This window comes from Glossina fuscipes, unplaced genomic scaffold (assembly GCF_014805625.2).
Source record: "Glossina fuscipes isolate IAEA_lab_2018 unplaced genomic scaffold, Yale_Gfus_2 0, whole genome shotgun sequence".
NCBI lineage: Eukaryota > Metazoa > Arthropoda > Insecta > Diptera > Glossinidae > Glossina > Glossina fuscipes.
In genome coordinates, this window is record NW_023998414.1 from 112,531 (window position 1) to 138,747 (window position 26,217).

At 35.7% G+C, this 26,217-nt stretch overlaps 2 protein-coding genes across 3 annotated transcripts; both read left to right on the plus strand.

Moving 5' to 3' along the window:
• The first annotated feature begins 7,883 nt into the window (after positions 1 to 7,883).
• On the plus strand, positions 7,884 to 13,454 carry LOC119641079 (multivesicular body subunit 12A). Its single transcript, XM_038039514.1, has 6 exons — positions 7,884 to 8,745; positions 8,866 to 9,024; positions 12,307 to 12,501; positions 12,598 to 12,811; positions 12,969 to 13,193; positions 13,265 to 13,454. The coding sequence occupies exons 1-6, from the start codon at positions 8,513 to 8,515 to the stop codon at positions 13,388 to 13,390; spliced, it is 1,152 nt and encodes a 383-aa protein (XP_037895442.1). The 5' UTR covers positions 7,884 to 8,512; the 3' UTR covers positions 13,391 to 13,454.
• A 1,854-nt stretch (positions 13,455 to 15,308) lies between these two features.
• LOC119632557 lies at positions 15,309 to 26,210 on the plus strand. Of its 2 annotated transcripts, none has more exons than XM_038025518.1 (7): positions 15,309 to 15,974; positions 17,527 to 18,085; positions 18,162 to 18,336; positions 18,395 to 24,903; positions 24,967 to 25,071; positions 25,140 to 25,698; positions 25,774 to 26,210. In XM_038025518.1, exons 2-7 carry the CDS (start codon positions 17,996 to 17,998, stop codon positions 25,785 to 25,787), a joined length of 7,452 nt encoding a protein of 2,483 aa, XP_037881446.1. In that variant the 5' UTR covers positions 15,309 to 15,974; positions 17,527 to 17,995; the 3' UTR covers positions 25,788 to 26,210. The 2 variants fall into 2 exon arrangements, with proteins under 2 accessions (XP_037881446.1, XP_037881452.1); XM_038025524.1 differs by lacking the exon at positions 15,309 to 15,974 and adding an exon at positions 16,797 to 17,128.
• The last annotated feature ends 7 nt before the right edge of the window (positions 26,211 to 26,217 follow it).

A 26,217-nucleotide genomic window follows, 5' to 3' on the forward strand; every position in this document is an offset into this window, starting at 1 on the left:
GTTATGAAATTTTCTACACTTCTACATAATTATCCAAAATTGATGTTAAACGCCAACTAGTAAAAAAATTATATTCGACGGAAGCCGAATAGCCCATACCCGCCACTATGGTTTTCGTATTCTAATCTCCAATTCCTTTTATTTGATACCCATATCGATTCATTTTTTAGAATTAAGCGATTTTTACGCAGATAATACATCTTCATTTGCGAAATGTATAAAATAGTTTTAAGCATTCTGTCTTGTTTCCGTTATGATGATTAAATATGAAACCTCAAAAAAGTGGAATAAATAAAATTTAGTCACTTATAATTTTATGTGGGCATGGGCGATATTTTCCACTCTTGCAGGTAAAGTGCAGAGTGTTTCGTAAAATAAATGTGGAAATTTCAGCCTTTTTGACGAAAGAAACGAACAAAAACCCACAAATTTTTGTTATGAAAAATGCAGCTGCGTTCTGTTTACGTTCCACTGCGGATTTCTGCTCCGACTAGCTTGGCTAGTTTTCAATACCCATCTGCGTGCAACTACTTTCAACGTTGAAGATGATATCTTCATTTTTGCGACCAGGAGAGTGCCAGCAACACACACCACCAAAGATGACAGGACAGACATGACTTAATTCAATCCCAAGGCTTGGAAAAACATTTAAACTATAAACTTTTCATAAAATGGGAAATAAATTTTAGTTTGTAAATATAGGGAGTTGCATGTATACACTAATGCATCTTCTATCAGCCTTGTAATGAATATCACGGTCGATTGTACGTTCTGTACGACTCCATCAACAATGACTCTATGGGGCATCTTCTATCACCTGAATGTATTTCAATGGTACAGCTACGTAGCGCTTTACATTACTTCCCTGCTTACGAAGGAGCACGAAGAACCTGTACTTTATTAGTTCGCAGTCCAAGCCTTTCAACTAAGGGCTTTCATTCACTGACGGATTTTGAGATGGCATAAGAGAAATTGTAGCGTCGTGCAGGGTCCCATTTCACCTAACAAGGCTCCTTGTCCGCCAATTTCGATACTTCTCTACCTTGAGACAACATAAAATGGGCAAAGGAACCACTCTCGGACACTCACGGGCAAAAATCCAGCCTTTTTTAAACGGGATTTTAATAGACGATCAAAAATGGACTACCTATAACAATATCGTCCGCAAAAGTGGCTTGATACGGATCAATCACCCAAGTCAGCTGGGCTATCGAAAATGTTTTTCAGTCCAAACTAACCACATTTTCCATGGAAGGAATTGGTAAACTACCAGGAAGATGGCAGAAGGTCATACACAATAGCGACGAATACATAATAAATTAATATAATTTTGTTATTCAATGAAACCAAAATAAATTTCTGATAAAAAAACAGAATGATGAGGTAGACTTCAAATTTATAAGATGATTTTTGAAAAATATATTTCAATGTTACCATCGGATCACAAGACGCACCCAATATTTGAATCCATTTCGCTATTTAAAAACATGCGTCATATAATCCGAAAGATACGGTACTTATGACTCGGAGTTAAGACGATGCAATTCCTTCATTCATCTTTTAAATTATTTTTTGTATCTTTGTTTACATATTTAATGATGTCTTTGTTTTTGGTTTTAAAGCCAGATGTTTTTGCTTATATTTTCCTGGAAAATAATACGGTAGCGCGGTTGCCCATTGTGTTTCTAGTTGAGAATTTTTTTTGACCTCTAGGGAAACTAACACAATCAGGCGTCATTTTGCTTTTCGGGCTGCGCTACCATATTGCTTTAGAAAAACATATGCTTTAAGAACCAAAAATAAAGAAATCTACGTAAACATAACCAACAAATTTATAAAAAATATTAATAAGGAAATTAATGTAAAATAAAACAAGCTTATGTATTGATTAATGATATATAAGAATGATTCGATATGTGTAATGTGTGATGTAATTTTGTGTATTAATTCATTTATAATTATGAAATTAATGAATATATATCAACTTTAAAATATAGAGTGTTGTTTTTAATTTTTTATACAATCATGGACGGCGATAAACATAAATTAGATAAATAACTCTAGAATTATACGTACAAAACCATATGATTTGTCAATTGCCATAAAGTTTTTTAAAAATTTGGGAGAGTTCCAACTCGAAAATAAAAATAACGGCTTATTGTGCCAGCACCCAACGGGTAATAGTTAGGCAGACATAAAAGTTTTTGTTTTGGTTGAAGAGGTAATCACGTAAGCGAACGACAATTGAAGTAAGCCCCGGAGAATCTAATCATGTTGGCAAATTTGATGGCGATTGTCGTCAATTGCGCTCTTTCAGCTACGTCAAATCTGGCGAAATGAAATTACTGTCTCTGAGAACAAATTTGCATTAATATTGAGTATAAACCGAGCAAAGTTACCATAAATCTCTCTTTTAGAAGTGCTTTTTTAAAAAACCAGTTGCAAAATAAATTTATAAACAGCGGTGAGCAGATCAATTATTAATTTTAAATACTTCAAAAAATTAAAAAAAAAAATTAAATTCGTCCGAAATTACATTTGCGCTCTATGCAGAAAAAGAAATATTCTTGTAAATCAATTATGATTTATTATTTTATAGCCTAACACAAATTTTACATAATTTTCCATTCATTTCATTTTACATGCTTGTTATTGTGTACCGCATAAAGTTTGTTTACACAAAGCAAATTTACGTTAATTTAGCTCTCATTTTTTACGTTTCTCCCAGTTATTAATGCATCGTAATAAAAAATTTGAGGGGAAGTACTAGAAAACTAGTGACGATGATATCTGATTAGCCCCTTGCCGACAATCAATTGTCTCTTAAAAACTATTTGTCGATAATCACGGCAAAAATCGCCCACCATCCGTTTACAAGTAAGCAATTTTGTTTTGCATTTATTTTGTTTACAAATTTACAGCTCTTTTCTTCTATAAATGCAGCTCTAATCAATTGTAAACGTACGAAAGCAAAAAAACGTTCTCTCTTCACAAAAAATCAGAAAACGGTCATGGGGAAGAAATACTTAGTAAACATTCAGAAAGGATGTACAAACGTTCACAACTGCTTACCTGTAAGTAAGTTAACAGTTTGAAGCAATAATAGCCTATAAATAAATCAACGGTTAGGTACAATTCCACGTAAACTACATTAAAATATGGCTAAAGATTTTCTTTATGTTTTTGAAAACAAATAAAATCTGCACAAACCAACTCATCTACTCATCATCACAAAGAATTTAATTGGATTTATTTTTATGCTACACAACTTAAGGTGAGCAGAGGAGCTATTCTACCTAATTTTATTATATATTGATCAACGTTACTTATTAACGTTATAGCTTAACAGTATTTTACTTACCTTTAAACAATTCAAACTTTTTTTGTTTGGTTTCTGTTTATACGTAAACCAATTTTCCTTAGATTTTATTTTGTTTTTCATTTCTTTTACCGTTTTTTTTTCTTCTTATAAATGCAACTCTGAACACTCAATTCTAAGTCAAATTTGTTCGAAACGATAGCTATGTAGCTTTCGTCTCATTTGAAAGTTATAAGAGAATTGTGATTGCACAATCGTTCGAAACGAGAACGATTGTTATATATTACATATGTAATTACTCTCTTGTAAATTAGAAACTTATAGAATATAGAACACCGAAAGCTGATAATGGCAGCTCTAATCAAAAGAATGTGAGAGATAAACAAGCAGAAGTCTTTGTGTAAAAAAACAAGAGATATTTGATTTTAGTGGTATTAAAAAAGCTCAATGGTTAGTTTACGGAAAAATTAAAAAGCAAAATATTCTATTTAATAAAAATCTAAATAAATATATAAATTTGTGGTAATTTACATAATTTTAATTTTTTAATTTATAAAATAAATTGAAACAAATCAATTTTTCATTGTCAGTTTTGTTATTGGCAAGGAAATGAAAAGAGGACTTAACGATTGCAAATAGCCATATATTACTTAAAAATAAACATTTGATGATTCGTGATAAGTGTTGAATAAACGTTATAATATTTAGAAACCATGCTTTTTATCAATAAAAAGCACAAAACTGTTTAAAATTTTTAGAGACGTATAATTGCCAATAATTTTGTTTTTTGTTTTTTCTGTGTGCATGAGTGCGTGAAGCTGAGTGCTTTACTCTAATTAAAATTTCATAAGAAAAAACTTGTTCTTTCTTTTGAAAGGGATACCCGATACACCCCTACAAACAAAAAGTACTTACAAGAATATAACCAGCAGTCTGGAGTCTTGTTATATGTGTTAACACAAGCATACAGCATATTCTTGTATATGCTGGATGCAAATGTAGCTAATAAGTACAATTGACTTTTGTGTACATAAATTAATAGATTTATAGATATATATATATATACATAGAATATATATTGTATATATATATAGTTTGATGCGTAATAAAGGGAATTAATTTTCATCTAAAAACATACATGCATGTGTGTTCGCATTAAATTTATTTAACTATATTGCATATAATAAAAAATGTTGAAAAGTCTATATATTAAAAAAAAAAGCCACTACCTACCGACTATTCCAAACTATTCTTTGGCTTGCTGCAAATTCATTTGCCCTTTAGAAATAAGTGTAAAATAGTGATTGAATCAAGAGATTGAATCGAAAAAAAAAAATTGTCCTGTAAAGTATTCATAGCTTTACGAGAAACTTACGCTCTCCTGTAAGCCTTCTTTCCGCATCTTTGTTAATATTTTTTTTTCGTCAACTTGCGTCACGGCTTTCTCTAAGAATATCTTGTAGGTCCTTTTTGTAAGGAATGCTTTTCACTACAGTTAGTCATGTTATTATGATAGGTTCAGTTATAGGTTAAGCTATAAAGCTTCGCAAACCCGAAGCTTTGACACGTAGACAAATAGGGCCTAAATTTATGCAAATCTTTTTTACCATATATTCAAGCACGCTTGATAAAATGTTTGTTTTCTCACTATTTGAAGCTTAAATTTATCGATAACCATATGGGATTTTTGTTTCCATCATGGAAAATGAGAAATAATGAAAATTTCGGTCATAATAAATTCAACATTTTCGCGATAGTTTTACCGCCCAACAGTACGTTGACGTTCCGTTTGCATCATCAGTCATCTTCTCACATATATATACTACAAAGTGTAGTATAGCAACGGAGAACTCATTATAGCTGCGATCTATATAGATAGCTACGATAAACTCTGTCGCATTGAGATTGGAATCCACGACCATTGACTTATTAGTCGGCAGTCGGACAAATCACCGCAAACTGTTCTTGTGAACTAGCAGCACAACATCTAACATAACGTTACGTTAAGAGATAAGCATGAGGAGTAACTCCTAATCGATCTTCTTAAATGAAGGTTTTTGGTTCGAACTTTCAATTTTTCAAATGTTTCATTAGTTGTTGCTAGTGTACCATATACAACGAAAACAAGAATAAAAGAAAGGATCGCAAAAACTGTGAAAAAAGAGAAACAAACAAATTAGTTTATAATAATTAGAAGGCATGTGTGTAAGCAGGTTTTGAATTTTGCATTCCGCTTGAGAAGGAAGGGCTGAAGAGGGACTCCTACCCTGAGAATATATAGTTTGAATGTGCACTTCTCTTTTCCTCGAGAGCCATTTTTTTCTCTTTTATTAATATCACTTATCCCCCATTATTGGCGTAACTTAAGTGAATGGGTGTTCGATATGATTTTATGACTCATTAATTAATTGGAATTATTTGCCCTTACCCTTTCATCCTTTTTGAAAATTTTTGACATTTCTTTTTCTATATTTATACATAACGTATTAAAGAAGATCGTTGAAGACCTAGATAACTTAATTAGTTTTCGTGCATGGTGGTTGATTACTATATGACTGTTAAGCCAATTTAGGTTTGCATGTCTTCTGTTATTGCATCGGTTGCAATTAAACTAAAAAAATTCGAAGAAGAGAAATCTAAATTCGCCATATATATATATATATATATGCCCTATGCCGATGTCAACAAACCGGAATTGAAAATGACCGTGAACCATTCATTCATAATCATACCCATAGCTGCGGTCAATGGCGGATATTAATTTAAAACTTGAAGCAAACATATTTACTCTCGTGCACTCTACAAAACAAAAAAAAAAATCCTTCAGTACGAACATGATGTGCCCTTCTTACTTCTTAACCTTGTAAATGTTAAGGGATATTATTCTAAAATTCCAAGTCAGAAAACACTTTACGCGACCAATATTAATGCATTACTTTTATCTTTACTTTAATTAGTTGGGTTTAATTAATGCGTTTGATAAGATGGAATAGTTTTTTTTTTTTTTTTGTGCTTTTTATTAAACAGAGAGTGTTAGTAATTTTTACATTTTTTATACCCATCAACGAAGTATGTGGGGTATATTCATTTTGTCAAAACGTTTGCAACGCCCAGAAGGCAACCTCCGAGAACGCACAAAGAATATATATATATATATATTCTTGATCCGGCATAAAATTCCAAATCGATTTAGGCATGTCTGTTTGTCCGTCTGGGTGATGTCTATTGTATAACATTCTTCTGCCGGCAAAAATGAAGATATCGACTTCAATTTTAGCAGAAACATTTGAAGCCTCCGCAAATGGCCAAAATCGATTGAAGGATACGTCCACATTATCGCACAAGCTGAGAACACTTTTGTTTTTTGAAAAGGAATCAAAATTGATATTTTGTTTATTACTCAGAAACTATAAAAAGATAAATGTGCAAAAATTTGAACGCATATGCTATGGACGAAGCTGTAGTATCTCTAAAAAAGTGTCAGAAATTGTCCACGGCCATCCAATATTATAGTGTATCAAATTTTAATTTATTTCTCAATACCTTTATAACTCGTAGATGCAAGCTTCAAAAACCCGTTAAGATTTACAAATTCTTGGCTAGTTTCACATTTAGAATGCACCTAAATGTGTCCAGCGGTTCGTTTGTCCATCTGTCTGCTTGCACAATTGCGCAGTATTTGCGGTAATCGTTCTCCCCTTAGCGAACATATCGTTTACAGATTTACAAAACAATTGAGAAATGATTTAAACTTTTCCAAGGACACGCCTACAATTTTTTTTTATCTATTTTAAGATAACGGTGATGGGTATAAAGAGATTCGTTCACTACCGAATATACTTTTCTTACTTGTTTCATATTTGATTAGATCGTTTTGTTTGGGTTTAGATTAGATAGTTAAAAATTGTTATAAGTGAAATGTTAAAAGGTGCTCTAAAACGTATTGAAATTATCTCCGATATTTTACAAAGGTCCAATGAAAGTCTAAAATAGAAAAAACCATTTAGTTTAATTTAATATAATTGAGCAATGTTTTTTTTTTTTTTTTTTTTTAATAATTTGGTCAGTTTTCATATTTCATTACGCAGCCTGATACGTTCTATTCGAAAATTGTACCCGATGTGCATTGTTTGCCATTGTCGAGGTATTGCATTTGTCAGTCATTTGGCCAGACAAATAAACACGGTCAGCAACGTTTACCAGGAATTTATGACATGTACACATGTATATCCAATTAATTGTCAGCAGCACGTATTTAATTGCATAAAAATTTCAACCATATAAGTATAGCGAACTTGAAAGAAACTTCCGAGATCTATTATGCTCTTCTTAATTGGACTCAAATTCTCAATCATTCTAAGTATGGCCGTATGTCTGTTGTAAACAGTTTCGCGGTTGCAAAAATTAAAGTTACGCCAACGCAGAGTAGTATTGAAAATAAGACAAATCGATCAAGAGGCGCGCCTATTATACAATTTAAACAGTGCACAATTCGATTTTAAAAAAAAAAAAAAAAAAAAAAAAAAAAAAAAAAAAAACTTCAAATGACGTATGTCTAATAGATAATTTTATGGTAACTATACAACAATGGCCGGCCGGTTTTTTATTTTTAAGGTAAATGTGTTGAGCATAAAAAATTTGGCTAAAGTAGAAGGTAACTATCTTTAGTCACTAGTACTTAGAAAATCTGATAACGTTACCTTATTATTGTCTTATAAATGTTGGTGTAGACTTCCGCGATTAACTGATCATTTAAGACCTTGCGGCTTGGTTTTAAACCTGCGCTGGCACATAGATGGATCAGCCGAAATTATTATTATTTCTTTGTAGGCAAAATGCAACTATCATAGTCGCAATACGTAATGGGTAGCGCTATTTAACATTGTACCATTTTTTTGGGTGAAATTTAAGTCAATTCATCTTAAGGCAAATAGATGACTAATATTTTAATGATTATTGATAATTTTTTTTCAACTTTTCTTTTTTTCAGCTGCTGTTAACTTTTTAGAAAGTCAAAAAAAAATAAAAATAAAAATAAATAAATAAATAAAACACAAAAATTAAGAAGTGAAAGTTTTATGCATTCTTAACAAACAAAAGGCTTCGTTTGATAACAACACCTTTGTGCATAGTTAAGAAGATAAGTAACGAATCAATATATACATAGCAACGAATAAAATAATAGCAACAACAATGAACAAGGCCGGCAAACACATTCAAAGTGGTTTACAGCACAGCAGTGCCATATTACCCAAGTTACCAGTATTACAAGCAACAACCACTACAAATATAGCGAGCGGTGGTAGCGCTAGTAGTGTCGGTGCTGTTAGTTCAACGGCCCAAAAAAATGTCATTAATTCGATAATGAGCTTTTTACCAGACAACCGACCCATCACTTCGTTACAAATAGTAGAAGATTATGAAAAGTATATCTGTTGTGTAAAAAAAAAAAAAAAATTTTCTAAAAAATATTAAATTTTTATTTTTTTTTTTAAAATTTTTTTAAAAAAAAAAAAAAAAAAAAAAAAAAAAAAAAATTATTTTAGATGTCCAAAAAATTTTACATCCATTCACCGTACTTATGATCAGGATGCTGATGCTGATTTATGGCGTGAGAATAATATATTATTTGGCCGGCAGACGACACGCTACCTCTGCTTGTCAAAGACGGAGGGATTGCCGGACTATGTGCTAGAAACATTAATGTACGTATATATATTTTAGTTTAATCAAAACGTGAATTAAGACCTTTGCTCGCTTATTAAAACCCATATAACCTAATCTCGCCTCCTTTTTTTTTTTGCAATTCCATGTTTTTTTTTTTTTTTTTTTTAATATTTTCTAACATATCCTTCAATTTTGCTTAGGGACTCGCCGTCAACTGTATTTGATAAATTTGTTTTTTTTAACAATTACATCCATAAGTCATTAAGTTTTAAAGTAATTAATTAATTTTCTTTTTTTCAATAGAGCGAGCAAATCTATCAATATACACTTTTAATAAGTAGCGTTCTCAAAAGCTCTTTAAATCTCACAATTATCTATCCTCATAAATTTTTATAGTCTGCAAAAACTCAGGATCGTTCCTCTGATTCTCCGATTTAAGCCAGTCTGTCAATTTTTCAGATATTTTGATGAAATTTGATACACTATCCTGTTTTGGCCCAAGAAAGAGCGCTATTGAAAATGTTTGGGATTAGTTTAGTTTTTCGACCACTGCCCATATATGTGAAAAAAATATTGCAATTTTCGTAATTTTTCGACAAAACGCGTTGTGTAACAATATTTCGACCTTATAAACTGCTATGAAAAATTGCTTTGGCTGCTTTGCTTTCTTTCATATAATCGTTCCTAGAAAAACTAGACTTTTTGCATTCTAATACCTCAATACGTTCATGATAGTAACTTGACATAAAAAGTAAGTGGATCAGATTTAAAACATATGGGCCATCTTCTTGATCCCTACTCTATATAAGATTTTTCATGAATAGTAAACCCTTCAGAAAAACAATTAATTTTTAATATTTTATGATAAAAATTAATCCCATAGGACCAAAATAACTGCTATGGTTGGGAATCTGGATCACATAGGCATATTTTTTAGGACGTGTCAGGACATGTCAGGATTATCGTGAAAAGCAAGCCCTTATATGAAAAGAGAGGGAATAATTTTTAGAAAGCAAACTCAGTTGGAAAATTTGTATCGCGTCGTGTGATATTTCGGGCATGCTCCAATATGCGGGCTTTCATGGAAAGTATGTCTTTGCCCAAAAATAATGTGTAATTTTTGGTGCATTATTAACGAAACGAAATGAGATAGGATACCCCATGCTCTGCCTTGCCCAACTATAATGTCCTTACTTTAGTTTAGTTACTACGCATGCTCTTCGAGTAAGACATGTTAAGTATTGTAATCTTTGTGTATATTATAAGGAGTGTAAAAAGCATTATACATCAGTAGCAAATGTCTCGCCCATCTTTCACGCAACAATTTAATTCTATGCGGAAAGGAAAACTAATCCATGAAAGGATCTAATTTCTTGGACGTTAACGATTGATGTTAAGGTTAATCAGATGGAAACGGTTGCACACAACTCATACGATGGCACATTCCAGTTCAGTGCTACTAATTTCCGAAAGTGGATTTTGCAGCCCTAATGCCGCATATTGTGTCTATCTTTCAGCCTAATTCCCTTAGCCTATCGCGTGCAGCATTTGATCTTAAAACCTTGGATAAATATAAAAGATATTATATGGAAAATTACTTGCAAGACGAGCCGCGTAAATCGTTTATACAACATACTGCAGTAATAGTTACGCTCTCTCTTGGAAAACATCTGAGAATTATTCTACATCCACATATATGTGCACCAGCATAGCTTGCGCTTATATATAATATATATTAGGTGTTTGCAAAAGTTTTGATCATTTGTTCACTTGAAAAAAATATTTATTAAAAAAAAAGTTGGTACAGTGTGTATTAAACAAAATAGTTTCCTTCATTATCTACATTTTACTATATATATGGCGATATTATGTCGAATTGAACTTGTATTGGTTTGGCGGCGATCCACTCACCGATCCATGTCCGCACTTTTGCAACTTAGCGAACCTGCGTGCCAGCCCAGCCATGCCGCATCGATCTGAATAAATGGTAATCAGGTTGAGGCAGAATTTCCCAATCGAGCTCTCTGGGCGGCTAGCCAAAAAATGGCATTTTCATTCAATTCGTCAATCAATTTTTATATCATTGTAACCAAAACCGACAATTGACATACGATGGAGCAGCATCGTCATAAACTTCTGAACGTATTTGATGGGCTTCAACAGCAGATTTCTGCAAATAAACCATTGAAGTAATGAAGATCGAAAATGTAATTTTTAGAGCTCCATACGATTAACGTCGGCGTACGCTGAATAACTCAATAATATTAAATGGAAAACCATTATTTACTGTTATGTAGGGAAAGGTCAAAACGTTCGAATCGAATTCGTTGCCTACATTGATATTTTCCATCTCTTTTCCATCATTTTTACCGATAGAGGAGTCGTTGATCAAAAATTTTGCTCACACCTAATAGCTTATGTGGAGCGGTATATTTGCGCTCATATCTGCTACCATTATGCAATGTGATGCAACGCATGCTACTACGGGGTGTTAGGTTATTTTAATGAAACGAATTTTGCAAGGCAAGTAAAGACTAATGATAGATTTCGCATAAACCAATGCCGATTTAAATCAACTGCAATTCCATTCGAATGTAAAGTTGGAATATTAAAAGAATTAAAAAAAAAAAAAAATAACACTAACATAGAAAATAATTAGTTAGTTATCTTGCTTTCCGTTCGCTATAGATTTTTATTAAATGTAATGCAATTATTTTTCAGTTGCTAAGAGCTGCAACGCTTATGCATATAAATCAAAATTAACATCAAAACTCTTGGCCAAAAAAAAAAAAAAAAAAAAAAAAATGGACTTTTCCAGCAATCACAAGAAATGTTCACATTTCATGTTTTTTGTATAATCGCTTCCGCCTTGTTTGCAATTTTTCTACTTATTTACATGCATGATGATGATGAACAGAGGGAATTCTAATTCTCACTGTCTGTGCCACGTTAAATCAATTTTGAGCATTAGCAAAATGAAAATGAAAACAACACTTTTATAATAGGAAATGATGAGTTCTATGGTAAATCAAATTTTTCCTATACAATAAGATATTTGAAAATATTTTGCGTTTTTAACGTGATCGCACTTCCGAAAGTCGCTTTCTGTACCGTTTCAAAGTTTTTGAAAAAAAGGATTTATAAAAAACTTATTAAAGAGGTGAGCATTTGTTTATGAGTGCCCTCTCTTGATAGCATAGATAAGTTGCATATCAATTTTTGGAAGTTAAAATCCGCCAGCACTTCCTTCAATACTTTCAAATGTAATCAACCTTAAGCCGGAACATTGTTTGCACTGTTATTGTTTATTTTTTTTATAGTGTCATAGCTGAAAAGACAACACCACCCAAAGGGTTTTCGTTACTTTCACGTACTGCTGACTCGGAACAAAAGGCGTGGCGTAAACGACAACTAAGTTATAAATTATCTAAAAGAGGAATCGCCACACAGGCTATTACTGATATAATATTGTGTTCAAAATTGAAAATAGCTCCTCAAGGCTTTAAAATGGCTGGGTAAGCAGTTATTATATATATATATATATATATATATATGTATGATACATGGCAAAGATATCTTTGTAAAAAAATCGTTTCTTTCTTTTTTAAAAGTGATTTAAATGGTATTTTAATATGTTATAAAACGGCCACACAACCCACACGTTTACCGCCACCAGTACCAAGTTTAAGTCCGACAGCAACAAATAATAGTAAACCATCGTCATCCTCGTCATCAGCGACATCTAATAGTGAAGTCGAGAAAGCTTTAAATCGTTTAAATCTGAATGGTGTTGGTGGGATCAACGGGCGCTATCCTAAACAGCCGGTAATTTTTTGCACAAAAGAAACTCTTCTTGTTTCATTTTTTTCAGATATTCATATAATAACAGATCAGATGGCTGTTAATAGAAACAAAATTTAATTATCATAAATTATCATTTTGTATCACTTTTTTTTTTATTAATTTTTTTTTTTTTTTATAGCTACCTCCGGTTCCTGCCGCCGAAGATCATGATTATGAAGAAATTCAGTCATCGTATCAGATTAAGTCACCACAACGGCCAGCTCCCAAACCACCCGTCATCAATAACGTTTGCATTGGTACTAACACTTCAGGCCATAGCGTAGGAACTTTGGGTACCTATAACGAACTTGAGGGTGTGCCATTTGTGATTAATGCCTTGCTTAAGCCACCTCATGAAAATCAGGTAATTGGATTGAATTAAATAATTTTCTTCTTTTTTTTTTTGAAAATCTACTTTTTCTGTTTTTGGTTTAGATACTTCCACTGCCAAAACTCAGCGATTTTGCATTAAAAAAAGATTTAGAGTATGATTTTTATTTGGAACGCCAAACCTTATGTATTATGAAATCAGCAGCTTCTAAAAATCCCTTTTTCAAATAAGAAAATTCAATTGACAGTAATTATATTGTACATTTATTTAACTTTTGTAGACTTTTTCGATTTATTTTTATTACAAATTGAAATGATTATTTTCAATTTATTTTTTCCTTTTTTTTTAATTTAAAAAAGATTTTTTCTAACCAACAAATAATTCCAGAAAATAAACCTTTAACCTTGTGCCTTCTTCTTCCATTCAGTACTGCGTTAACAAGAGAATATTATTTTTGATTTTAATGATGAAAATTTTGTAATTAATAATACCCGTTAAATTAATTGCATGATTTTTAATACATTTCAAAATGTTTTAAGGCATTATTGAATTATTGTGATCGAATATTTTGTATGTAAGTAATTTTTCAAAACACATTCTTTTTTTATGTAAATATTTTAAAAATAATTTATATATACGAATGTATAAATTGAATAAAACTTTAAAGTTACATATAATATACGTAAGTAATATATATTCAATCATAAAATCAAAAAAAAATTTCAAATGTAAAATCTTAATCAATGCCATAAAAAGTGCATTCGAGGCCTAAACTATAGTACAGTAAGTAGTATAGTAGTAATTATAGTATGATCCTTAAAATGTAGGCATAAAAACTCATTCGATTCTCAATATATGCTGAAGAAGACATTTCGAAATATGAATTTCGCTGCGAAAAAGAAATTATTTTTAAAAAAGAGTTAAGAAAGAAATAAGAAAGTTTTATATCGTCTCGAAATAATATAAAATGTAACAGACAGCTCTCTTAAATCATCAACGTGCTGATCGATCGGAAAATATTTGTATATTTCATTTTCTCTGAAAATTATCAATAATGGTTTTAGCTTAATATCTGCCTTTAAGTGTCGAGATTTTATACGTTATCTCAATGCAACGCAAAGCGGTAGGCAAGCAAATCGCTTAATACGGCTAATTGAAATAATATGACTTTGGAGATTAATAATAATTAATAAGAAAAAAATCAAATAAAAATTTTATAGTCGGGTAAAGTCGACTATTTAATATCGTATCCCACGTCAATAAGTAGAAACTTAATCATCTTCATTATAAAATTAAAAAGCCATATAAACAAAAATTCGCTTGAAAACTCTTACTCTTATCATAAAATATAATTCTTTTAATTTCGTTTTCTAGATATTTTATAAGAAAGTTTATATGAAAAGGATACAAAAAGTGGACGGAAGTATGCGAAGGTACCACCAATAATGAACAATGTTTGACTTGTATTTTCCTTGAACTCTGGAAAAGTCCACTTACCTGAATAGTTGCGCCAATATATTGTGTAAGGATCACATATTTTTTATAGGAAACTTTATATAGCATTAAAACCGTAACTAGCTAATTAAGAAAGCAAAGAATAAAATCGAAACTGACATTGTATTTCATTTTGTATGAATTTTTAACGAAAAGGGACTCGACTTCTTGCCGCTCGAGAAAATCGCTAACTTTCATAACGGTTGGAGCCTATTGAATGTTGTCAATCGTTGTCATTACTTTTATAAACGTACGTGCAGAAATTATGTCTATAATCTCAATGTAAAACCTATTTCAACTTTGTAAAAAAAGTCTTAAACTCATTTCCAATATTAAATTAAACAAAAATTATTTAATTTTGACTTCAATTTTCAATATTCAAGGTCTCCTACGTCTATTTTCTTATCAAAAACCCAGACTTGTAAGTAAAGTACAAGTAGAAAACAGGATCGTTTTAAAATTGTTAACAAACAGATAAATAGAATATATAAATAACAGAAAAAAATAATTACAATAAAGGGTACATATAAATAGTTGAACAGAGTTGTTTCGAAAGCGCAGTGATTACCGATTATTAATAATTCGTCTAACTAATAGCACTTTCTTGTCTATATGTGCGTATATAAATCGTTATTTGTCAAAACGCCATTTTAAGAATTTCTGGGAAAGTTAAAAGTGCTTTTCTGTCCTGTTCGTGAGGGTAAACGTGAAAAATAATACACAACAGCAATAATCTTTTTTATAGACGTATTAAAAACTTTAGTTTATATCAAACGCAGTAGAAAAAAGGAATATTAACAAATTTGATCAGCACAAGAAATTCGAAAGAGGAAATCAAGAAAGCTGCAATTGTAAAAAAAAACCATCATTCTCATTGGACTTCCTTGGCAAGCATTTTTTCTCTACTCTTTTTTTTTTTTTTTTTGTTTTTTCTTTTTACTCATAGTGTAAACGCGCGCACTGTATGTTGCAAATGTTCTATATGCTTATTACAAAAATATTGATTAAAAAGAGATCACTATATAAGTGAACGATTCAGTTCAGAAAATTGTGAAAAATTTTGTGAAGTATGTGTGTCTGAATAAAAATTTTGAAAAGTTTTATGAAGAAAAACTTTCGACAGTTTTCTTAGTTTGAAGAGAAAGAAACTAATGTATATTGAAAAAAAAGAAACGTCAAAAAAATTTGTGCTTTATTTCATGTGAAAGCAAACATAGTTTGCTTTTATTCGCAAGGAAGAGAAAACCAACCAACTACACATATACATTAAAAGAGCAACGAACCCTCTCGATTCATGCACGATTCATAAAAGCGGAAAAGGTGAGTAAACGAAGATAATGCAAAAAAGGCAATGTAAATACATGAGAAATACTACGAACAAATAGAAGTTGTTATAAATAAGATTAATTTTTGTGGAATTATATAGAAGTTTGATATAATCCATAAAACTGCGCGATCAATTAAATGCTAAATGCAGCTCACCGGTGTTTTTTGAAATTGTGTTTCTTTTGTTGTAGGGAAAAGGCCATGTATACAATTCAAAGCGTTGCCAGGATAAAATAATTTAGAAATTAAATATTCAATTATTCTATATTCGCCTTGAAATATTTGCTCAGAAAAAGGATTTATGTTTTTTTTTTTGATGAAAACCTAAAGATAAGGATTTCTTTCCTATATATTTCCTGAAACTTGCACAAATTCATTACATATATAAAACCATTAGGTGTGTAGAGTATGGAAAGAAGATGGACGACATATGTTTTAACGAGTGACGAACGAGACAAATGTGAGAACAAAAAGAAAAAAAAATGAACGAAATTATCTACCTATATACATAACGAATGGAAAAGTCCTCTTGTAACAAACAAGTCAAAGAGGCGAGTGTGTGCAGAAGTAGAAAAAGTGTTGGTGAAAAATTTCCAAATTCCTTGGAAAATAATATACAAATATCAATTATTTCCATTGAATGTTTAAATCAATATTTTTCTTAAAAGCCGATCACTTAAGTGCGAAAATTGATAAAATTCTATAGAAAAGGTTATGAGAAAATAAAGTCTGTAAGAAAGTGTGTTGCAAACGATTCCTGTGAGCTGTAACTATCTGCAAAATTCGAAAAATAGGAATACGATTGAGGTTCTATACGTTGCTTCAGATGAATTATTGTATTTTTGTTTAATGAAAAACAGTAGCAAAGCTTTTCAAAGACGACAAAAGAGATAAATTGTGAAAAAAGTTCGCTGTTTTTTAACGAGTAAAAACGTATTACAGAACTGGTTATGGGAAGTGTATCCTAGAGCCGCAATCCAATGTAAAAAAGATTCCACAACAACACTTTAACTTCTAATAATTTTAATGCTACTAACAATCCATTAAAATTGATTTGAAACAAGGAGGAAGGGCAAATAAAAAGAATTAATCTTACACACCCCTAAAAGGGTGCTGGTTTGCCAACATAAACAATAATTAATTTGGAGGTGGGTGTATTTTTCAAAAGTGAGAGCTAAAAGTTGTTCAATAATGTTGTTAATTTTAATCAGCAGGACTTGAAACCATTTAAAAGACGCCACCGAATTCAGTACTTTGCAAGATTTTCTTTTACTTGAATTCGTCATTCTATTTCAACTGTATTCGTGTTCGTTTCCACTTTATTTTGTGTGTGTTTTTCTTTCTTTCCTTCGTTAATTTTCATATAATGTTGCGTGCATTCGCATTTGTATACATTATTTACTAGGTTGACTAGATCTATCTCTTTTATTCCCATTGTTTTGGTCAACATAAATGCTAACATGTTCTAATGAGTTGGGAAAAGTGTTGCCAGCTCTTGTGTTTTAAAACTAAAAGGATGTATTTTTTTTTCTTGCATGAATTTCAGGATAACTAAGAAGACTGAGGTTTAGTTAATAATTCTACATAAAAAGTTAAACTATAAAAGTTCAATAACACTACAAATACTTAAAGATTATTGGAAAATCTACAAGAAGTTCAACAGAAAAATTTCAACAAGATTAAGCTTTATTAGCGAAATATTATTAGTTTGCTTCAAGTTATACATACTTTGCTAAGCGATAAAAAGAAAAAAGTTTAAAAAGCAAAAGAATCCTTGAGGTATAAGTTTGCACAAAAACATCAATAACAAAAGAATTAAAAGTGAAACAATAGTTCGTAGCCTGTCATTGCTCTAAACCATTATCGTAAATCCTGTGATTTGAACAATTTTGAAACTCAGAAACGAGTAACAACTTTATAAGAAAAAAGGTTCAAGCGAGCAGCAGCAAAAGATCTGAACGGAGTGGTGCTTGTGCACAGGGACAAGTTAAGGCTAATGAGGATCTACTGGCAGCATGAGTACACTGGGGGGAAGTAGGGGAGAGCGAAATGCCAAGCCCAAGTTCTCAGCACTCGATATAAATCGAATGTACAAAAATAGTCGTGTAAGTTGGTATAAAGATTATATAATAAAAGAGATTGGTCAGCATTTGATATTATTTTTATGTACATTTTTTATAGGGTGAAACGACAGAACCTTCAGCACAAAAAAATCAAGTGCCACGTAAACATGGAATGCAAAGTTTGGGAAAAGTGCCGTCCGCTAGGCGTCCACCAGCTAATTTACCATCCTTAAAAGCTGAAACGATAAGTTCGCCCTTAGTTGCTAATAGCATTATAATAACTGGACAAGAAGGTAAGTTTGTATCAATTCTTTATAAAACAAACGATTTATACCTCGACGCAAAAATAAGGAGGCGTATCACCAACTACATCTGGCTCGAATCCCTTAAAAAATACCACAGCAAACAACAGCAGCAGCCACAATAACAACAGCAGCAACCTTAATAACAACAGCAATAGCAACATTTTAACAAACAGCGGCAGTAGCACTCTTAATAGTAACAATAACAGTAACAATAACAACAGCAGCAGCAATAATAACACTGTTATCGGTGGTGTTGGCAGTAAATTGGTAAATAATTCGGTAACTACTGCATCGGTTGCCATTAAATCGGGCGGTGGTAGTGGTGGTAGCGGAAATAATCAAACGCATTACAATCATCAGAAGCCGATAACATGGTCTGCTGTTACAACCGGAAACGATCATGGTGGAGGTCAGCGTGGTGGCAAACCTACAGCTACTGTACCACCTTTATACCAGAGTCCACAATTTCAATACGAATTTCCAACACTAGATGGCACAGTTGGCGGCGGCGGAAGCGGTGGCAATCCAAATACAAATCGCAAGAGCGCTGTTGCCGACCATCGGGATCATTATCATCATCATCAAAATCATCAGCAAATAAATTCGAATCATCACAATCATTATCAACGAGATTCTCATGGACGTCATCATTATCAGCAACAACGCCAAGATGCGCACAGTTACAAAGATGGCAACGACGTAGGCGGTGGTGGTGGCTCAGTATCATGTGGAGACGAACACACGCGCGATATAAGCGAAGTCAGTTTGAGACCGCAAACAGATGCAGCAGTTTGGTTGCAACAACAAGAAAAAGCCGCCAAAGGTGCTTTAATAGGCGAAAACGCATCGAACCATCAGGGCCAGGGCCCCCAACAAAGTACGACTTCTAATGCCAATGCTGCCGTACCGTTACCAATTTTGGCATTAATGCCTCCATTTATGCAGCGAGGAGCTCCTATGACATCAGGAAGCATTAGCAGCACTACGAGCGGCGTTGGGCGTTCGCAAACGCCACCTAGTTATCAGAACGGTATTTCAAAAGACACACCAACGTCGTCGGCAAATGTTCGTCCTCAACCTCGCGGAGCTTTGAATGATTATCGTTCCAATTCACCGGCGATAGCCAGTTTCCGTGTATCCACTAATGTACCAAAACGTCCGAATCAATTAAGTACTCCGCCACCCGCAAATGGTTCACATGATAGAGAACGTGTCAATAGCGTTAGTGGCAGTGGTCCTAACGCACGTAAAGAAAAGGAATTTATTATTGAACCCGAAGTAGCACAAATGCAAAGACCTATTATCCGTGAAGAAGATCTCGAACGACTAAATGCTATCGCCAATGACGATAGCTGGACTAAGCAGGATGAAATAGATTATACGAAGAAACTTACGTTTTCAGACGAGGAGTCTCCAGAGGAGCAGACTCCCATACAGGAGCGCGAAAGACCCATCTTTAATAAAAATAACAACAGCGGAGGCAATGCAGTTGAGCAACGTAAAAATTCGAATGCTAGTGCTGCATCTTCAAGTACTGGAGCTGGTGGTATAGGTAATTGGCAGCGAAAGGAGCGTGACAGCTCAGAGCGCGAAAAGTCTTCTAGTGGCCTTGATCAGTTAGAAGATTCACGACACCAAAATGGTCATCGCCCAGCTGGACCTCCGGGTAGTATACCTCTGGATGCAGGCGTCCTTGAACGCGCTAAGTTACGTAGAGAAGAAGAAGAAAGACGGGATATGGAACGTAAGCAAGCAGCAGCCCGGAAGAAGCAAGAACTTGAGATGAAGATGAATTGTAAGAAAGCTGCGGGCGATGGTTTGGAGCAAGGAGTGCAATCGTCGGGTGCTGGCTTAGGTCCCGGAAATGACGAAAGTCAACAAGCAAGACGTATGGGCAGTAATAATTATGAACGCGGGCCAGCTTGTGGAGGTGGCAATCGTGCTTACGAGCGTGATATGCGTGGTGGAGGCGATTATATAAGAGGCAATAATGGAAGTGGTAGCAATAGTGGAAGCAGTGTTGGTGCTCCTGGATCAAGCACGGGTGGAGCACCTAAATCTATTTTTTCAGCCCATTTTCAATCCAATTTACCGCCACGATTTCAACGTCAACAACAAATGCAGTCGCAACAAAGTTCTACGTCGGTAGGGGGTAATGCCAATAATTCTGGTGTAGGACGTTCAATGTCTGGAGGGCAATCTTTGGAAAAATCTGCATCTTCGACCTCAACGTACGAAAATACACGGTATATGCAAAAGAGTTCTGCTTCCCAGAGAATGGGCTCCTTAAGTGGCGGCAGTAGTCGAGGAGAATACCGGGATAATTACCCCCGTACCTATGGACGATCGCGTAATGATAGCGAACGAGAGGATGATCAACGTTACCATGGACGGGCAGGACGTGATGATCACCAAGGTCGTAACATGGGCTGTAATCAATTAGCGCGTGGCGTATCCGACACATCCCAGCGAAAAACCAGTGTGTCTTCGAATGACGACTCGATTAAATACGGTGGTGATTGTAAAGAATACAATAGTGCAGCTGCAGTATCTTCATGGGCTGAAGAAACTGACGCTGAAATGAAGCGCCAACGGGGTGAGAGTTTTTCTTCCTCTCACAGCCACGAATCTACACACATCAAGATATTGCAACGGCCCCACACACAAAAAAGTCTATCTGAAGAAGATACTACAGCTTCACAGCAACCACAGCCACAACAACCACAAAAACAACAACCACAACAACACCGCATTAGTGAAAGTAGCGACAACCAGTCAGTTACGTTTGCACCCACGCAGATTTTACGTCGGTCTGAATCGAATGATGATAAGAGCACACATCAGAACAAACCATCGGCTATAGGTGATAATAAATTGGGCGACGAGCTTCCAAAAGTAATTGCCGAATCTAGCTCTGGTTCCGAAATTGTGCAAGAAAACCAATTGAATGCTTCCACGGTTACAGAAATTCAGAACAAAGTTCATGAGAACGAATATGTCGGCCAAGAAACAGCAAATCAGCGAAAAGAGCCTTGTCATAATAATAAAATAGAATTTGGTGAATCTAATGTTGGAGATACATCTAAGACGGATGAACAGCGAACTCTTTCATCTCAACCGCAACCTCAAAGAGAACAAAAACGACCAAGTCCGCGTGGCGGAGGAAGTGGCGGACGCGTTGATCGTGATCGCGGGGATCGTGGAACACACTCTCGAAGTTTTGGAGGCAGCGGGGGATCGTATCGTGGCGGTCGTGATGGAGGATGGAATTCACGGGGTAGCCATTCTCGTGGAGGCGGGCGTTACAACAACTCTTCTACCAACAGCGACACGCATTACTTGGGTGACTCTGAACATCCTGAAGAAGATGAATGTGACGAGATAACCTATGGTAATATAAGGCGCTCTGAACGAAACCTCAAAATGTCACGGAAAGATAGCGGAGGTGGTGGGGGCCGGCGAAATGGTGGAAGTTCTGATGAACGCGGCTTCACTCCTAGAGGTGAGCCTTCACGCCGTGGTCGGGGAGGCGGTGCAAGTGTAGGTGATCGTGGCATCTCATCTTCATCTTATAGGCGTAGCAATGACAATCGCGCCGGTGGTCGTAACTATGGTCGCCAAAACTACAGCGACCACAAGGATATGTCGAAACGTGTTTCAGAATCATCAGAAAGTAATAATACAGAAATAGACAAAACTAAACAGAATCAATTGGCTTTAAATGCGGGTCTGAGTAAGGCGTTGGACAAGGATTGCGACCAATCACGTTCATCTCAATCGAGCAACACGAGTAAACAGAGTCCTACATTAGTTGCGACCAAGACACAGGATCCAGAGAAGAAGAGTTGTACGACAACGCCATGTAAGCAATTTGTTATAGGAAACAGTGGAAGTGGGCAATCCCGAAAGGAAAGCACTTCTAGCAACAAAAATGACGACGACCATAATAGCGGTGGTGGTAGCGAACGTGACAAAAAATCTTCCTCGAAGGAGAAAGACATTCCTGGTTCTGGATTAATAGTGGGTACAAGTCGTCATATAATTTCTAATAGCAACAATACGATAAACTCTGCTAATAATGCAGCAAGCTCTATCACTCAGCCGAAGAAGCAAGATCTGCCAATGACACCACTGCCAATCGTTAACCAAGGTGCATCCAAACCAATACAACAGCCACAGTCGCCACAACTTCAAACACAACAACATCCACAACATACTGTAACTAAACCTCCACCCGGTTTGAGCGGCAGTATTCTGAAACCAGCTGGATCTTGTGCAAGCATATCATCAATAGGGGGGAATTCTCAGAAATCTACTACGGATTTGCAAAAAAGTAAATCCGACCCGAACAATTCCTCTAGCTTATCAGCTCAAATAAAAGAAGTTGACAAAAATAAACTGGGCTCCGTAGGTTCTCTTAGCGGTGATTCCAAGGCGAACAGTGGCGGTTTGATTATAGATGGTGCACCTGTCAACACTATTATATTCGAGAATACTAACTACAAACAGCAGGCTCAAGCGGCTCAAATGAAACGTTCTTCTGAATCATTAGTAAGCTCATCTGTGGTTTCTGGGGTTAACGTTTCCGTTTCGAGCGCAGATACTATCAGTACCGCTTTTTCACAAATGTCCTTCTGCAGCGGTAAGCCAGCGGAGATTAATTCACCAGCCAATGTAGCGGCTAATGATTATGATAAAGAAATAAAATTGGGATTTTCTTTTGGAGACGCTACTGAGTCATATACGAGTGCAACCAAAGGAGTGGTGGCACCAAACGATCACGAGAATAAGGCTGCCAGTAATGTTACTGTTGTCACACAGGCGCAAGCTGTAAGCATAAATCCACAACAGCAACAACAACAGCAGCAGCAACAACAGCAACAACATGTGCAACAGCAGCAACAAGCTCAAAATATTATTTCTACAGCTGACTTAAACATGAAAATTGCAAGTGTTAAAAAGGTGTGGGAAAATGTTGCTCCCATGGTCACTGATACCACTAATTCAGGATTACAGCAGCAGCAGCAACAACAATTGCATCAGCAACAGCAACAACAACAAATGGAAGTCGTTGACCCAAGTGCGCATATGACGGCTGCTTCTTTCGTGGCAGCAGCCGTAGCGGCTTCTCAACACCAACAGCAACAACAACAACAACATATGCCCCATTACGCGGTTACGGCTGTGCACATGCAACAACATCACTCACTCTCTTCACCAGGGCCGGTGCCTTCGGCATATGGTGGTCATGGTTCGCCTTTCGATGCCGCTCAATTGGAACAGCAGTTTGGTCAGGCTGCTGCCAGCATCGTTGTGGGCAGTAGCGATGATACATCCGTGGTAGGATATCCCAGTCCTCAACAGCAGCAGCCTAGTGCGGTGCAACAACAACAGCAACAAAATCTGAAACATCCATCAGAAGTGGTAAAACAACATCAACAACAAGTTTCTACGGCCGCCAAACAAATGCAACCACATCACAGCTCCTCCATGGGCATGTCTCCTCCACCTAATTTGCAACAGCAACAGCAGCAGCAACAACATCAACAACAATCTGCAGCGCAACAGCAAATGCATGCACCTCAGCCATTCTATCAGGCTTCCCCCCAATTTACTGGCATACCAACTATACCCAGTCCGCCAGCTGTGGTTTTTAACTCATCGCAAATGCCACCGCCGCCGTCACAGGGCGGTTTATACGCACCATTCCATTCACTTGATCATTCAAGTCGCTCACAATATTCCGCAGCGGCGGCTCATACTTTCCCCGGTCACTACGGTGCTGCGGCGGCTGCTGCGGGTCCTTTCAATGCTTATCCTATGCAAACACCGCCCAATATGGCCACAGCACCTACTCCTGAAATGTATTCCAACTTGACCTCGCAATTCCGAATGGGTGGTGGTCCATCACCCTTCGGCAATCCTAATTCCCAACAACTAAATAATCCTAGTGCAGCAGCCGTGGCAATAATATCCTCGAACTCTAATTCCCTTATGTCTACAGTGGGGTCGGTTAAGCCACCGCCCTCATCTCAACAATTAGGTACAATTGGTTCGAAAGGTGCAGGTGCAGGTGGACCATTTGCACCTGGTCAGCAGTATATGAACTTATATGCGGCTCCCCAACATCCTCAAGGGGGGCCTCCAGGCCCACCACCAGGAGCTCATCAAATACAGTCAAACAGTTATTATTCAAATTCCGCAGGAGGTCCTAGCGGTCCGACCGCCTTCTATGGTGGCCCGCCACCACAAGGTGCTGGTGCGGGGGCACAAAACTATGGCTTGGCTGCGGCTGCAGCCGCTGCGGCGGGCCTCTACGGAGGACATGCCGGTCATCAAGGTGGTCCGCCCGGATCGAATGGGCCTGCTGGGCCTCCCCAGGGGCCCCCTGGGCCACAGTCTCAACATACCATGGGTAATTTTAATACACAATTCATGAATTCTCAATTACTAACTGCGGCCGCCATAAATCAATTTCGTGGAGGTCCTACTCCACAGCAAGCAGCAGCAGCGTATATGAAATCAAGCCAACAACAAGGTCATTTACAGGATTCTGTAAGCTTAGAAAGACAAGACTTGATATTTTAAATTATGAATTGACGGTTTATTTTGTTTTAGATGGGTCGTCAATTGAAAAGCCCTTTAGGCGCGGATGTCAGTTTGAATTTAGTGAAACAGGCCCAGTCACAACCAAGTCCACCGCATCATAAAAATTATACAAGCGTAAGTTCCGAAAATTTTTCATTTATATATCATATACTTAAGTATTAAATAATCGTTCTGTCACCTAGTGGGATTTGCAGAATCAAGTAATGCAGCAACAAGCCGCCCAACAGCAACAACAGCAGCAACAACAACAAAATCAGCAAACCCCACAACAAAGATCTGCTGGTGGATCGAGTGGTAACAACCCAAACATGAACCCAAACAACCGAGGCGGCGGAGGAAGTTCTCAAGGGTCTCAAGGTCCCCAGGGACGCTACCCTGCACCCATACAAAGACCTACCAATTATCCTCAGCATCCACAACAGCAGCAGCAGCAGCAACAACAACAACAACAACAACAGCAACAACAGCAGGTACAACAAGCTCAAAGGGGGGGAGCGCCACCTAGTGTACGTCAAGGTAGTGGCGGTAATGCCAGCGTTGGCAGCGGTAATAGTGCAGGACCACAGGGCCCTGGTGGCTCTCAAAGCGGTAGTGTTGTAGGTCCGGTACCTGGTGGTAATGGGGCAGGCCCTGGTGGACCCGGTAACAATGGTGGCAATAATGCAACACCAGGTGGCCAATCGAATCAAATGAATAAAACTTATTACGCCAATAATGCTGGCAACGGAGGTCCTAATCGAGGTAATTTAGCTACACATTATTTCGATTCAAACAGATATTTTCAAGAAATTCCTCTCCATTCTTTTCCTCCTTCAGCTAATCACAATTAAATGCTTTTTGGCAAGTATGGCCTTTAAAGTTTTGTTTGTCTTAAGCTTTAAAATACAGTGAATAAATTAAAATGCGCTGTAATAATGCACACTTCTACTCCTTCCGCTCCTCTTCACTACATATAACTAACGAACGTGTTTAAAGGTAAAATGCAAAATGAACCGCAAAGCAAAAAGAATATTGATTTAAAAATGTATAAACAAACTAACTAACTATAAATAAGAAAAAAGGCAAGAGAAAATGGTAACAAATGAGAATCGTTGAAAAAGAGCACTTTAAATGAAGCAAAAAAGAATGAAAGAAAAGAAAGAAACAAATAGTTATGAAATTCATTTTATTGATATTGGCAAGAGCAAAAAAAAACAAGCAAGAGGAAGAACTTGGATGCCAACTCGTGGAATTTATGAGAATATTTCCAAACCTTAAACC

Coding starts and splice junctions, on each gene's coding strand:
- LOC119641079 (XM_038039514.1), top strand. CDS start 8,513: ATGAACAAGGCCGGCAAACACATTCAAAGTGGTTTACAGCACAGCAGT. Junction 8,746..8,865: donor ATAGTAGAAGATTATGAAAA/GTATATCTGTTG, acceptor AAATTATTTTAG/ATGTCCAAAAAATTTTACAT. Junction 13,194..13,264: donor AGCCACCTCATGAAAATCAG/GTAATTGGATTG, acceptor TTTTTGGTTTAG/ATACTTCCACTGCCAAAACT.
- LOC119632557 (XM_038025518.1), top strand. CDS start 17,996: ATGAGTACACTGGGGGGAAGTAGGGGAGAGCGAAATGCCAAGCCCAAG. Junction 18,086..18,161: donor GAATGTACAAAAATAGTCGT/GTAAGTTGGTAT, acceptor CATTTTTTATAG/GGTGAAACGACAGAACCTTC. Junction 18,337..18,394: donor TATAATAACTGGACAAGAAG/GTAAGTTTGTAT, acceptor CGCAAAAATAAG/GAGGCGTATCACCAACTACA.